Source organism: Balearica regulorum, chromosome 1 (assembly GCF_011004875.1).
Source record: "Balearica regulorum gibbericeps isolate bBalReg1 chromosome 1, bBalReg1.pri, whole genome shotgun sequence".
Classification (NCBI taxonomy): domain Eukaryota; kingdom Metazoa; phylum Chordata; class Aves; order Gruiformes; family Gruidae; genus Balearica; species Balearica regulorum.
Window position 1 is genome coordinate 201,267,454 of NC_046184.1, and position 15,492 is coordinate 201,282,945.

The window sequence follows — 15,492 nt, forward strand, 5'->3', positions numbered from 1 at the left end:
TACTGTCAGTCATCTTTTGGAAAGGTTATCTCCAACTCTTGAGAAAGTACTGCACTTGCCATGTCAGTGGTGTTGCTGGCTGTGGGGCAGTCCCCAGCCCTGGGCATCAGGCAGCTCCATGGGACCGGGCTGAGGCCAGGCTGGGACATCAGCCTGGGGGTCAAGGCCAGGATCAGTGGGGCAGTGGCTGTGCACAGACACAGCTGGGGACATCTCTGGGGCTGTAGCTGGGGCAAGACAATGGGACGGCCTCCATTTAAAAGCAGCTCCCAGGGGAAGGAGGGATGGCCCTTGCTGAGGCCTCTGGCTGTCTTCATGGCAGCTTTCTCCAAGGCCACCAGCTCTGCTCTTTCCAAGCTGGCCCTGGGCAGCTAAACTCTCAGGAGGGGGAAGGATGCATGCAAGGCATTTGCAGTACTTGCCAGCAGGCATTCAGGTTGGGGTAGTGTACCTGCCTACTAAGAACTGGAATCAGATTATTATTTCACTCAGTTGTACCTTCAAGGGATGGTTGTCTTTTGAGAACCAATGACATTTCAAATGAAGTTTCCAGATCTTTCTACTCATGTATAAGTTATTCCTGTCACAGTGCTTGTCCGCTTTTCCCAAAAATAGTTTTTCTGTATATTTTTAAAAGCAGTAGTGAGTCAAGATACTCAAATGGAGTAAGCTTTCCATGCCAGTGGAGCATGCTATTGTAATCAACAAGATTAATCATCCAGTGAGCAAGTGTAGTTAATTCACTTGCATACATAATGTCAGGATGTATTTAAGATCATTTGTGATGCCTTTTATCTACTCCTCAGAAGTCAAAAGGTTCGGTTTTGGAATTATTCTGGAAATGTTTTCAATGTGTATATTTGGATGTCCAGGGAATTAGAGATTTTGTTCTGACCCTGTTAAGAAAGTGCACAGGAAAAGGATTTTTCTTCTGTTCTCTCTGAAAGAGAAACCTATGGTTAAGAGATAAGCTATACAGTGTCATCAAGGAGAGCAAAAGATGTGTGCTCTTTTTGTCTCATAGGTGAAAGTAAAATTATGGCTTTTCTGATGAGGATCATTTGTGATGTTTTTTCTGATGAGGTTTATTCTTGGTTGGATAACCTGGCAAAACACCATTCCTGACACCTGCAATAGTAAAACAAGCAAGAGGATGTGCATCATTTTATTTTTGACATTGGGAATCCTGTTTTTAACTCAGCGTTTATCTAGAGTTCTTGCTTGTAGTATAGGCAAGATGAAATCATAGAATCATAGAATGGTTTGGGTTGGAAGGAACCTTAAAGATCATCTAGTTCCAACCCCCCTGCTGTGGGCAGGGACACCCTCCACTAGATCACGTTGCCCAAAGCCTCATCCAGCCTGGTCTTGAACACTTCCATGGATGGGGCCTCCACAACCTCCCTGGGCAATCATGTAGGTTGAAACTAGAACCTTGAAAAAGAAGACTTATTTCTGATAATATTAGCTGCTATGCTTAGCTTATTGCTGCAGGTACAGAAGAAAATCAAACAGAAAATCTGCACACTGAGGATTTTTAACTCTCCTCTCCAGGAGTCTTGGGCATCCTCAGCTGATTATTTCATCATGGCTTCATTATCTGCCATGAACAAGAAATTCTTTATTAGATTCCAGCCCTTCCATGGCTGCCTTTGGGAGATTTCCATTCTTGGGGCTGCTCCATGTCTCCTTTTTGCAACATCTAGATGGAACATCAATGTGCTGCTTCCTGATTTCCAAACAGAAAAGACCTGCACTCTTTTTTCCTGTGACTGGATTAGGCATCAGCTTCCCTACAGTGGGAATGTTGGCATACAGCAAAGTACGGGAGTGCTGATCAGGCTGCAGGCTGCCTTCTTGGCATTTGCATCACTCTTGGTTAAGTACAGGCACTGGTCAACAGTTTCATGTGACCTGCAAAAAAGTTCCAGTAGAAATTTGAGATGAGACTGAATAGTAAGACACTTCCCCCCCCCCCCCCCCCCCCCCCCCCCCTTTTGGCTCAACCTGTTGAGGGTTAAACTCAACTAACCAATATAGAAGTCAGTTTTATACTGAGAGTTTGTCCTGCTGGAAGTCAAGTACTTTGAAGTCAGCAGCTCTGAAGGGACTTCACTGAGAGGCCAGTTCCTTAGAGATGTTGGTTTTTGTTTTTTTTTTCTTGAGGAAATTTCTGCATTAATCTTGATGACTAAGTTCAGGAAGTGTTTCAGTGTGACAGTTTACAGCTTTGAAGTGCTAAGCTATTTCCCTGAAGAGTTTCCATTTTGTTCTAAGAGTACCTACTTTTTCCCATGTGCAAGTGATGGGAAACTACATGTGGGTGCAGCTGTTTCTCTTCTCTCATGTTGAGTTTTGCATTTTCCTTCCTCATTTTTCTCTTCTCAACTTTGAGAGAGATCCATTTGTAGAGCTATTAAAAAGTCTTGGGTTTGAAACTTTTGTCACCCTAAGAAAGTTCTAAATCACTTTCATTTTATGAATTTTGTCCTTGCAAAAATGTTTTAGTGTTCCATTAAGGTCAGTGCCAAATCCAGAAGTAGCTCAAGAAGCTCTGCTCCCAGTTTGCTTGATTGCTGTAGATCTTTCTTGACCAAAATCTGTCAGAGTTTCTCCCTTTAGGCATTTTAGCAAATCTCCCAAGTGGTACATTTTTTGCATCTTCTGCTGTCAATAAATGGAGAAACAATTCTTTTGCAAAGCAGAATTCAATGGAGATGCCCATGTGTAACAAGAAGCTTCCATCTACTAATGTAGAGCTCAGCCAATTCTGTGCTTTTATACCCATAGCCACCATTTTTAGTAGTGTATTTTATCTTTAACATGCTTTTTTATATAAAATAAATATATAAAAAAATCTAAGTCCTAGAACAATAAACAATCAAACTTTATGGAAGGAAAACAAGGGAGGAAAAGGAAACGTAGTTACTTGCAATTAAATAACACTTTAATTAACATCATTAGTTTATGTGTCAGCACTTCTTTTTTCCTATGAAATTGATTAAGTTGAAAACTGAGAAGCAGCAGTACATTAAGTAGCATGTTGTAATCACACTTGTCATAGTATTTAAGAAGTGCCTTCTTATAAAGATGGATTGTTTTTTTCTAATGCAAATTATTCTTTTATTTTGTGTTACTTTGTTTTAGGATTACACCCCGAAAATATGATGTCGTTCAAGCATCTGAGCTTGGGCAGAAAGTTGGAACAATCACTGCTGATGTTGGAGATTTAACACTAAATCGAAGGGAAACCAGGACATCATTTACATTCAGGAAAGTGAGGAGAAGCCCTTGTAATTGCAGTAAGTGTCTTGAGGTGATCTTCAAATCAAAATTGTTATTTATCACCAATATGTAAGCAAGGGGTTTTTTTCTTTTTTTTTTTTGGGGGGGGGGGGGCGGCATTGGGGTTTTTTTTAGGGTTTTTTGAGCAAACAGGTTTATCCATTTGGATAAATCCCGTAGTTTTGGCAGTCCTCATAGCCATTCCTGAATGGCTCAGGGTTAGGCATACCATATGGCTTGAATTGGTTGCGTCCATTTGGCTGCTGTACTTCCTCTGTACAGGATGGCACTTGGCTTGCTGTAGAGCCAGGGAAGTAATCTGGAGTCTTGCATTTCATTAGGACCTCAAGTGCTGAAATAATGTACAAGAATAGGAGTAGCTGCTATTCTTCAGGTTCACATCAGGTTTTGTTGTTGTTTTTTTTTTTTGAAGGGGACTGTAATTTTGCGAAAATAAGTACATTAGAGAAGAAGCAGTTAGATCCACAGTGGCAGAGCCATGTAAGTGCCTTAAGGCAGTACAGATAATAATGGATAGGTGGCTCAACAGTTATATGGAATTAAAGTCCATTTGTGCCCTCAGAACAGAATTTCAGAACTGAATTGCAGTGATGTCATGATCTTTGATATTGGGGCACTGTCTCAGTTTTTAAAATTAATTAGCAGGATATAGCAGGATGAATGATCACTGTAAATGGCCTCTCGTACACGTAGGCAGCTTGCTTGTTTTAAGGTAGATTTGCTAAATAAGTTTAATCAGCAAAGAATGACTTAAAAAATTTGTTTCTGTATCTGTTGCTATATCTAGTTTACCCATCTGTCTGTGACAGCCAGAAAGGACAGCAAAGACAGGTACAACCTTCATTTCCCCACAATGAGATGGAGGCCTCAAAGCTGGAGCAAGAATACGTACACAAAGTGTACGAAGAGATTGCCACACACTTCAGCAGTACCAGGCATAGCCCGTGGCCCCGAATTGTAGAGTTTCTCAGGTCACTACCAAAAGGGTCAATAGTGGCTGACGTTGGTTGTGGTAATGGCAAATACCTAGGCATCAACGAAGATTTGTACATGGTAAGTAGTAGCTACTGTCATTTGTTTTCGTTGGTACTAATGTTTATTCCATCATGCAGTCTGTAGCATGCTGGAGCTTCAGTTGTGGGAAGAGTGCCAAGAATAGAAAGCTGTTTCCTGATCCAGGATTACCAGTTGTGTCAGGTTTCCACATCTATTCACTCTGTGCATTACCCTTTTCTTTTTTCGAAGCCGCTTTGCTTTGCAAGTCAAAATATATTAATTAAAAAAATAGTAATGAATGCAGTGGATTGAGAAACTGTAGTGGATGCTTTAGCCTTTTTTCTTGTTGTTGAATAAGCTTATTAAAAGGGCAAGTGGTTGGGCAGTTTAAATGCTTCCAACAAGTTTTTCACTTGGCTGGTGGGAGGGGAATGCAATGTACATGTCCCTGAAATCTCCATGGGCAGTACTACTTTTCAAATACACTCTTCAGTTCCCTTTGGTCTGGTGGTGTGGCTCATTTGTGAATGAAGTCATGCTTGGCTGTCCCACCTCTGACTCTGTGCATAGGCCCAGTAAATATGCCAACATAAAATTCCTGGGGGAGTCTCAACTTCAACACAGATTTCTGGCCTTTCTCTCACTCCCTTTTCTTCACAGTTTCTTAGACAGTTCTGACATCATTCTTGCTGATACTCTCATCACTTTTCCTGTCTCACAGTCTGTACTTAGCCTAGTTTTACTTCTCTCCCTCCTATGAAACACATACAGGAACCAAGAGATCACTTTTATTGCAAATATTTCAAAGATTTTTTTGCAAGGGTCAATCTTGTTGTTGTTTTTACCCCAAAGAAATCTTTCTGAAGGGTGTGCATTATGCTATCTGCTCTCCCCTGTTCAGAGTTGTCTGATTCTTTCATGTCCTTGTACTGTGAAACACTTTGAAATCCATCAGGCGTGAAAACTTCTATGTAAGGCAAAACATTCATTATTAATAATAAAAGTCAGACTTGTTTGTCTGTTTCAGGAATTTCTGGCCTGCTATTTATATTCAGCTATTAAACATAAGTTGTTATTTACAGCCCTGTCTGTATTAGTAATGGATTTATTTCTGTTACTGTTCTTATAAGTTAGAACAAAATCAACTGATTTATAAGTAGGCATGTTTATGCCTGACTGCTGTAGCCTGAAAATAATTGTTAATGTTCAGTACATTTCAGTCTTTCAGTCCTGACTTCTGTAAGAAAAATCAGCAAACCTGACTAGGGAAGGAGAAAAGTGAATCAGGGTACCATGAAGGTCACCTGGTCCTAGAATGTTGTGTAGGTTTGTGGTAGACTTTGAAGATGAAATCTCTGCAAGATGCTGTGTTGAGAAATTGCCAGCACCAGTCTATTTTCTGGAGCCCACAGTTAACCAACTAATGGAAGGAAGGATCACGTATCTGCTGGCAGTCATATGAAAGCCAGCCCCTCTCCTCTGCTACTTTAGGAGTTCGCTCCTTTCATGTGTGCTTGCAGGAGAAATCCAAAACGTGGAAAAAAACAGTGAAAGGGAGGGAACTTTTCAAGAAGCAGTTGAGACAGTTGAAAAACAGAATCTGGGAATTGCTTCACTCACTTGGCCTCCCTGGACATTTTATTTTCTACTGCAGACTAGTTCTTCTTGGTTGGAGCTAGGTTCTAGACTTTGCACTTGCTTATTTTCATCCGCAAGCCAGCACAGAGTCTCAGATGGATGGAAGTTCCTCCGTATTTCTACTATATTTGTATGTCAGCCAAAGTGTAGTTGAAGAAAAACTGATGTATACCGTGTTTGCATGTTACTTTTTTTTTAAACTTCTGACAAGGTATCTCAAAACCACGAAAAGAACTAAATTATTGTAGGTGATAGGAACAGTGTGGTGTTACACTGGCTTGGAGACCAAGGAAAGTAGGACTGTTGGGTGTCATTCAGTACTGATGAAAGGTTGTCAGTGGATGGCACTTGATCACCTAGCATGGCTATGAGTAGTGGCTGCTAATGAGGACAGTAAGATGATCCAAGGGGACCTGATGGTTTGGGAGCAGGTTAAACTGCAGCAGTCTGTTTTCCACTGAGAAGGCAAAATACTTTGGGCACATTTGATGCCATTTATCAGATGGAGCTTAGAGTCACAAAATGCTAGAAAGCCAAGCACTGCGCAGCACTCATGGATTGGGTCAAATTCTCCTAAGAGACATTAAGATCACTTTGTTCATAGGTAATACAAACCCTTGTTCTTCAACCTGAAGGTCAATGCCAGTAGACGAGACTTAGCAAGACATTCTTCTTATGGTCAGCTGTTTAGAGGGTGAACTGTCTTGATGCTTAGGGTTTTTTTGTGCATCTTCCTCTGAAGTAACTGTCAATGGCTATTATTTGAAGCAAGGTACTACTTTAAATACTTTGCTTTTTCTGTGACTGCAGAAGTGACTGACATAATTTCTTTATTTTGTGGATTCTGATTTATGGGAAATCAGTACTCTTTTATCCCTTAATGGGAAATCAGTACTCGTATATCCCTTAATGGGATTTTTACCTCTATTCTCTTGCCCTACTGTTCTATAAGAAGTACTGTAGAACAAGTGTTAGCAATGTATCAGTATTATTACCAGTAGCCCATCTCCTCGCTATGGTGACTGTGTTGGATAAGTCAGCCTGTTCAATTGTTCTTTTTATGTGAGAGAGAAAGGAGCAGTCCTTTCCACTTTTTGTTGTCCTCCTGGGTTCTTATTTGGGCTCAACAGAAAGGTCTGATTATACAGTGCTGTTTCTCATATTGCGTTACTGCCATTTACCGGGGGTCGGGTATGGATCTAAGGGTGAGGAGTTAAAGAATAAGCTTGTGGTTCAGTTGTGTTGTTGGGATAAGGATAGTGCTCTCTAGGTGCAGGGCGTCGGTTTCCTCCGCCATTTACTCGACTTGAGGGCACAAAATCCAGCCATAAACTTAGTAAATTGCTGCAGCCTTTCCTGCACAGCAATCGCTGTGGCTCTTGTAACTTTTTGTGCACAGTGTACTGGAGCTCTTAGCTTACATCCCGTTGGAAAAGAAGCAGTAAAGCAGTGCTGTGAAAGCAGGAGTTATTTAGGGGTTGGGTAGAGCACTGTCAGTACAGCCATGTAGCTTGGTGTGTTTTGACTCAGAAATACTGAAAACCCAAGGCAAGCACTTTCTGAAGGCAAGTGACATGCTCTAAAGTTTGCTGTACGTTTTTAGATAGGATACTTTAAGTAGCAGAGCTAATGGTAGATCAAAGCTAAGGTCGTTCTCCTGATGGTTTTAATCTTCAAGCACTGTCTGAAACTGTCTCCGCTGTGGCCTGTGCTATTGTATTTGCTTCAGTTTCTTTGGATGATTACATATAGCTTTATCCACTTGAGTATGGTTGTGTGACAATGCAATGCATGAGAGTCCAGCTATGCTTGAGGAAAATGACAGTGCTATAATGGCTGCATTATTCTGACACAATGAAAGTGCAGCAATTTCATGAAAACAAATTCAGATTAAAAATGTTTACGTGAGAAATGGAATCTAAGTCTGATGTAGTTAGGACAAAGACTGGAGAAAGATTGAATTTAATAAAGTTTCAGATTACTTTTTCTGTCTCGCCTAGCTTTTTATTTATGTTTGAATGCAGAAGAGATAAATTGTTTTAGAGTTTGGTTTTGTGGGTTATTTTTGTTTTGGTTTGATTTTCACAATCCCTCCCCACCCAATTATTTTAACAGTTTATATTTAAGTGCTTTCAAGCTTAATATGCGTATCTGTAAGCAGGGCTTTTATTTTTACAGAATGCTATGTTTCAGCCTTACCCATCACCACAAGGGTTTCATTCCAGAGCCAGTTGACATCACTGCACTGTATTTCATCAATTTTTATGAGCTTTAGCTCTGTCTCCCAGTTTCTGGTGTTCAGGTAGGTGTGGTGATATGTAAATCCCCACAGGAACATTCAGCATCCTCACAGGGCTAGGGTGTGAGTGAAACATTGAAGCATTTCAATTTTGTGGTTTACAGTTTTAATTGAACTGATAAACTGGTGGGAAATCCAGTAACAAACAACTGAAGATGTCATTGAGTAGATATTTTTTCTTTATATATAAAGAAATTGCTCTCCTTGCCAGAATACTGATGCTAGGAAGAAAAACGATGGCAATGTAGGAGCCCAAATGCTTTACTGTAATGCAGACATTCCTATTTCTGTAGTGTGTGTTATTAAGGGTAATCAGTAACGTTTGTATTGTAAGACACTCTTTTGCTCCGAGATGTGCAGCTCTTGTTTTCTGCATTACTGTCCCAAATTGGGATCTGCTGGAGCTGTATAAAAGGTTGATTTTGCCAGGGTGAGGGCAAGAGAGAGGGTGCAGATTTGCTGTGTTATGGTTGCATAATGTTAGGTGGGTTTTAGTTATGCTGGGTCCATGTTGATCTGCTGAGAACAGATTCTTGTCTGAAGGATTTAGTAGTGGGTGAAAGCAGGAAGGACAAAACTAACTTGCAAAAGTATATTTGGAGCCAGTTCACTCTATTTTAATCATCAGAGGGCAAGACAGGAACCTTTCCTGCCCTTTTCTCTCAGTGGGTTGGAATCATTAAAATGATGGGAGGTGTGGGATGAAGAGAGCTCAGAAGGAACTCAGCAACAGCAGCACAAAACTGGAATGAACACTGAACTGTTTGACTCGGTTCTGATGCTTTGTCACTGAGAAATGAACTTCACATTTTAGACATAGCACTTTGTTTCCACAGACACCCTGACTGTACGCAGTGGAAAACCAAAACACTACGTGAAGGGAATGCTAAGGCCTGACTCCGACCAACTGGAGCAAGGAAATTTGTCTGTTTTGCTGTGGCTTTGCTGGTGTCTCTTTTTCTGTGTGTCTGTGTGTTTGCTGGAACGTAATTTGGTTCCTTGAGGCTCTCATGCTATCAGTTATGGCTGAGGTGTTTCTCCAGGGAGCCACATAATTCCATTTGGCAGCTGGATTTCAGAATTAGATGTTGTTTTCTTCATCAGTTTCTAATGTGCTGAATCAATCAGGTTTCCAGATACTTAAATGAACTAATTCTACCAGGTAGAGTTAGTTATAATGAGATAACACAGAAAGAAAATATATAATGGTGGGCAACATCAACTTGTCTTTACCTATCTTTAAGCTTGCAAGAAGATTTCTCTCTTGCAGATTTGCAGCGCCATTACAAAACAAGCTATTTATTTAGTGTCTTGTGCCCTCTAATGATCTATTCCAAACCACTGCATTAAGTAGATTTTATACAACTTAGTTTAGCTACTCCTGGCTGAAATGGTGGAGGTGAAGGTGCCTGGGAACATAAAGGAGCGGGATGGGATATCTGCCTGTGTTATCCCGTTCCCAGAAGCCAGTACAGAGCTGCTGCACACTCTGGCAAATTTATGGGTGTTACATTTGTTTCTCCCTTCCCTTATCCTCTTTTATCTTAGTCTTTTTTGATACTTCCATTAGTCTAAAGGTTTGCATTACCCAGCATGCCCTAAAAAGCGGATGCTGTATGCCAGAATGACAGCGTGCTTTTGCCTCTTCCATAAGTTTTGTGTCTGAGATTCTAGTTGTGGAGTTACAGGCCTCCATACTAATACAGATTTCCTGGCTTAAAACAAGAGTTGGATGCAGTTAGTGTTTATCCAGATACAATGAAAATCGGTGCCTGAAATCCCTGTTAAAAATGTAAGTGGGTTCTGAGCCCCAGTACATAGGTGTCAGTGGCCACTCTGGAGCTCCTGTGAGTCATTGTGCACATCACCAAAAGCAGTGGAGAGAGCAGTGAAGGTACCTGGTGGAAAGGCAGGGATGTGGTCATGGCTGCCTGGAGAAAAATCTGAGAAACTTGAGAAGCCAGCCTCCTTTGGAGAAATACTAAAAGGTGTAGAGCACTTGCCGAGACGTGGACTTGCTAAGAGGTGGGTTCAGCTGAGTAGTCAGCCATGCTATTTGAGATCTATGTGAGAAATTGGAGGGTTGAGCAAGGAATTTGATTCAGAAAACTGGAAAACAAGTATAAGAAATGATTGAGAACACTCACAGATAATAAGTATACAACTTGGCTCACCAAGAGATGTACTAATTCTGTTGGTTTTGGACACTGAGCTAGTACTAATATGTCTACCTTTCTCCACTCTTCTAGAAAAGATGTCAGCAAGGACAGTATCCTGTGCTGAGCATCAAAATTAGAGATATAAGCTGGCAAAAATGAAAGCATTCCAGTTATATCTTGAGAATTGTTTTTAAAATGTTTTGATTCATGTTTAATTAGAGAAAAATAAACCTGTTCTAAATTAAAACATTCCTTTGAACTGTTTTCTGTAAATGAAGCTTTATCACATCAAAGCTTTTGTGTGCTTCAAAATGTAGAAGTCGGTTAGTAACAGAATTGGGAAAAGTTGAGTTTGGGGTCTCTGCCCCTTGCTGTAAATATTTTCTATACTCATAAAAATCATGGGCTCATTTTCTAGCTGTAAGCTGGCATTACGCCACTGAAGTTAGCTGCTTTTTGCTAGCTTATTGTTTCCTAAGTGACTGAAACCAACCTATTTGGATTTTTAATAAATGCGTGTTTCTTGTAAGCTAGAAAATGCAGGAATGTGGTGATTATAATTCTTCTAAAATACCATGCAGAGATAATTCTAGTAAGGATGCTAAATTTGCTTAGCTTCAGCACCAGGCGTATCTGTGGTAACTCCCTGTGTTCAGCATTTATGCATATATGCATAGCACCTATTATAATGTTTATATTTAAAACCACGTAAAGTTTTAGCCTAATACACCTATTTTAGAGCAGCTGTGCATTCAGAGCGATCTGTTTAAGGTCTCCATTTTCATTGTGAAACAATCTTTTTGCTTTGGGTATGGACTCGCTTTAATAAGTCTGACAATATAAGTAAGCCTGACTTCGTAATTATTTGATATAATTTAGATGCAAATGAGGACTTCACATTCTGGCAGTCATGCCTTTGTTCTCATTCTCAGTTCGTTGGATTTCATCAACATACACTGTAGTCCTTCTCAAGGTCATTTTGGGAGGGGAGGATTGAGTTCCGTTATCCAGTCCGTTTTCACTATGGACACGCAGGGCCGAAGTAATTCTTTCTGGGAAGCCTTGTTGTCAGTGGAAGTTGGGAGTATTCTTCCCCCTCCTTCTGCCAGAAGTGAATTTGGTTATTTGAGTTTTATTAAATACCACACGCTGATGTCTTAATTGCAAAAGTAGTGGAAGGCACTGGTAATGAGGCATGGAATCTCTAACGTGCAGGTTGTCAGCTAAATCCATGCCATGATGAGAGTAATTTAAAGACACTCCAGTTGGCTTCCAGTGTGAAATGATGGGGATTTATGTTTACTTCCAAGTAAACAAGTTTCCTTTTTTTTTAATTCATAAATAACACTATTCACTCAGTGCTTCAGTAAACACAGAGACAAGGCCAAGGAATAAATGGGAAAAAAGCAATGCTGGGATTGATTGGTTTTTTTTCAGGTCTGTTTAGAACTAATTGGCAGGACAAGATGTACATATTCATAGTACTGTTTTTGTGGAGGATTATCTTGGGTTGTCAGGTTGGCATTTTCACAGCTGTTTCATTTACTTTGGACCAAAAGTCAGGGACCTGACAAGAAAGCAGCTCACCTGGAAGCTTTCAGGACACAACTGGAACAGAATCCTGGTTTTCTTCAAAGCTGTGATGATAGATGGAAAACTAAAATGATTTGAACCAATAAAATGAAAAGTTATGATGGAAAATAAATATATTGTCATTAATCATTGCAAAAGAGATTTTTAATTTTAGTAGTACTGTTGTGTCTGTTGGGTGGATTAACCGGAGCAAGTTGTTTGCGATTCTTCTTGCATCAAGGATGGTTTAGTGTTCTTTCTGTGTCAAATGCAATAAATGCTGTCAGCGGTAATTATTTAGAATTCTGAATCTGTTCTCTGCTATCTACTTGTTGCTGATCATTGAAAACAAAAATAAATTTAATATTCTCAAGCAAGCTGAGTTTGATATATGGCTTGGTAGCAGGGCTTTGGTTTGAGTATTCAGTGTGCGCAGCAGACATGAAAGTGAGGGCGGTGCATGCCTTGCGTTTGTTCTTTCAGAAGGGTCTTGATCAGTTTGGATTTATATTTTTTATGCAAGCATGTAAAAAAACTTCTTCTAGATGCTTTTTCTTACTGTCTTTGACTCAGACACTGGGCAAGGTTCAAAGTAGACCAAAAAAACCCCCACAACCAAACCCAAAACATTTTGAGGTATCCTGAAATGATTCCTAGGGGTCACTTAAGGTGGAACCTTAGACAATGGTTGTGCTTAAATTTTTGTGGATTGTGATACTGAGAGTGAAGCCGGCTGTACCTGAGCACTTCCTTACTCTGAGATGATGAAACCTGGGTGATTAGTGAAGCTGTGCGATGTACTTCAGTGATGCCACCAAAGTCACCAGATTGTCATTTACACTTGTGATTCAGCTTTTGTGAGCTCAGTATTTGGCCGCTTCAGATGTTGTCAGGTTACAAATGGCAATTGAAAGGAAAAGAAAATACTGAGGTGGGGTGAGATCACCTCTCATTCTGCTGGTTTAAAGATAGGTTAAAAGCTGTTTTTGAGGAAGTTAGGTTGAAACCTGTTCTGTCTTAAGCTGGTTCAAAATTAGGGTGCTATAATGAGCTAATACCCAGTCTGCCATCTTTGTTTTCAGTAAGCATCAGGGTTTTTTGTCCTTTTTGTCTATACCTGGGAACCATATATTCCTCTTACTCGAGGCTATTTTCTCACACTCGCTCTCATTTTTATTTTAAACTGTGTTACCTCAGTAGGAGACTGTGATGACTCTATTACTGTAAGCATCAAGCGAAAATCATTTTCCAGTCTTGTAATTATCCTCTTATAGAAAGCTTAATGAAACACTTTCTATTACAGGTTGGCTGTGATCGCAGCAAAAACCTGGTGGATATTTGTGGAGAAAAAAATTTCCAGGCTTTTGTCTGTGATGCCCTGTCAGTGCCAATCCGCAGTGGTTCTTGTGACGCCTGCATCTCTATTGCTGTAATCCACCACTTCTCAACAACAGTAAGTCACCCCCCTCTGTGCTCCACTCTACTGCTGTATCGCTGGGCAGAGCTACTAATGTTATAAAAAAACTGCTAGTTTGGGCTCACGGAAGCAAAAGGGAAGCACAAAATGGGGGGAAATCAAAGGTTTGCACTTGGTGTAAGCAGTTGTCAGAGCAGAGATAAGCTGTTGTGCTGCTGCTGCTTAGAATTTCTCTACATTCTCCCTCTGCTTGTCAGGTTTCCTTGCTTCTACTGGCACTTTGATCTAGGTGTTTGTGTTTCATTTTCATCTGGTTATAATTAAAGACACGGGAGAAGGGGGCTCTGCTTTGGGGGTCAAGAGATATGTTACTTCCTGGCTCAGATCTTGAGCAGATGCCCTGATTTGCAAAGAACAGCAGGGACACTACTCACTAATCTGCTGCATACCTGGCTGTGTAAGCTTCTCCTGGCAGGAACTGCGCCATTGTAACAAGTTTTTAGACCATGGAGCCATAATCTGAGATGGGGCCCAGTGGTCTCTCCATACCAGAAATACAGCAAAGGGTTCCAAATGCAATATAGAAAAGTAGGAAGAAGTTTGTTTTGGAGAAGGTTGATGTATCTTTGTTTAGATGGTCAGAGGACCTATGTTTAAACTGGAAACTTAGGGTGTGTATTATCAGGTGTGGTAGATCTGAATCTTGAATTTTAGATATTGAACAGCCTTCTTGAAGAGGCCCGTGTCATTTCCAGCTGGGCTGATACGTCTAAGAAATCCTGCTTAGCACAGGACCATTTTCAAATGGAAAGAGAATTGTGTTCAGGAAAAAGTCTTGACTTGTACATAGTGATGGACTATTACGAATGAAAATGAATAGTGGAAAAAAATCCCCTGATTTTTATTGTATCTTGGGGGCGACAGTAAGGAGGAATAGCTGCCATTCCATTCTCCTCTTTTTTTTTATGTACTAGCTTCACATATTTTGCTTTTACTTTATAGGAGAGGAGACTGGCTACTATCCGTGAACTAGCCCGGCTTCTAAGACCTGGTGGCATGGCACTCATTTATGTCTGGGCAATGGAACAAGAATACAAAAACCAGAAGTCTAAGTACCTTAAGGAAAAGAATGCTAGTAAAGACAAGGATGAGGAAATCAATACTGGCATGGCCCAGAGACCGCTTTGTGATCAAATGCCTGATAGCAGCAGCCAAGACTCAGCATGTTCTGACCGACTCCCTGATGACTCAAAGGATGAAGACTGTGATGCAGAGTCAGTGGCAGACTCCAGACTGCCTGTTCACACTAACCGAACCTCCTTTCACTCCCAAGATTTGCTGGTTCCCTGGCACCTGAAAGGTAGCACTAAAAAGAAAGGGGAAAGTGGTGATACAGTGTCATTTCCAGCTGGCTCTAAGGAACAGAAAGAACTCAGCCCTGTTTTCCACCGTTATTACCATGTGTTCTGTGAAGGGGAACTGGAAGCAGCATGTAGATCCCTGGATGGTGTGCGGGTTCAGAAGAGTTACTATGATCAAGGAAACTGGTGTGTGGTTCTACAAAAGTTGTAGCCTGTGGTGTTTCCTCCACTACCTGTGGTGGTTTGTTTGTTTGTTTTTTACACCGTGAAAGATATTTTTAATGCAGGCTGCGGCTTTTACCTCTTTTAAAATAGCAGAATAAAGATTATATATTGAGATAACAACAGTAACTAGCACTGTGTGCGTATGTTAACAAAATAATGGCCAAACTCAGACACTACATCTGGAGAGTATTTATTTTACTTTTCTGAATTACAGCAAAGAGGATTAGGTGGGAAAATACTGGACATGGAAATCAGGAAGGCCAATATTGAGCCTTTAAAGACAAAGAGCCTGGTTCTCCCTTCACTTACAGCAGTTTATGCTGGTGTAGCTGTGGTGGCCTCCCTACAGCCCAAAGGTAATTGGAACAGAGCTCTGGGCAGGAAAGGCAAAGCTGTTTGCTGTGTAAAACTGTGGGTCAGGGAGGAGGGAAGTAATGGCATGTGAAGTTTAGCTGAAGAGTCAAAATGTTGCCTAAAGTTCAGTAGAGGGTCCTGCTTATTTTCGTGTCTGTTGGGGTC

General features: G+C 40.7%; 1 protein-coding gene across 4 annotated transcripts in view; it reads left to right on the plus strand.

Moving 5' to 3' along the window:
• The window catches only part of ALKBH8 (alkB homolog 8, tRNA methyltransferase), a 49,813-nt gene extending 34,718 nt beyond the window's left edge, over positions 1-15,095 (plus strand). For all 4 annotated transcript variants that reach the window (XM_075742278.1, XM_075742280.1, XM_075742276.1 and 1 more), the window contains 4 exons: positions 3,148-3,302; positions 4,094-4,359; positions 13,274-13,423; positions 14,390-15,095. In XM_075742278.1, coding sequence (XP_075598393.1) covers positions 3,148-3,302; positions 4,094-4,359; positions 13,274-13,423; positions 14,390-14,959 — 1,141 coding nt within the window. In that variant the 3' untranslated portion in view covers positions 14,960-15,095. The remainder of the gene's footprint in view (positions 1-3,147; positions 3,303-4,093; positions 4,360-13,273; positions 13,424-14,389) is intronic.
• Positions 15,096-15,492: the final 397 nt, after the last annotated feature.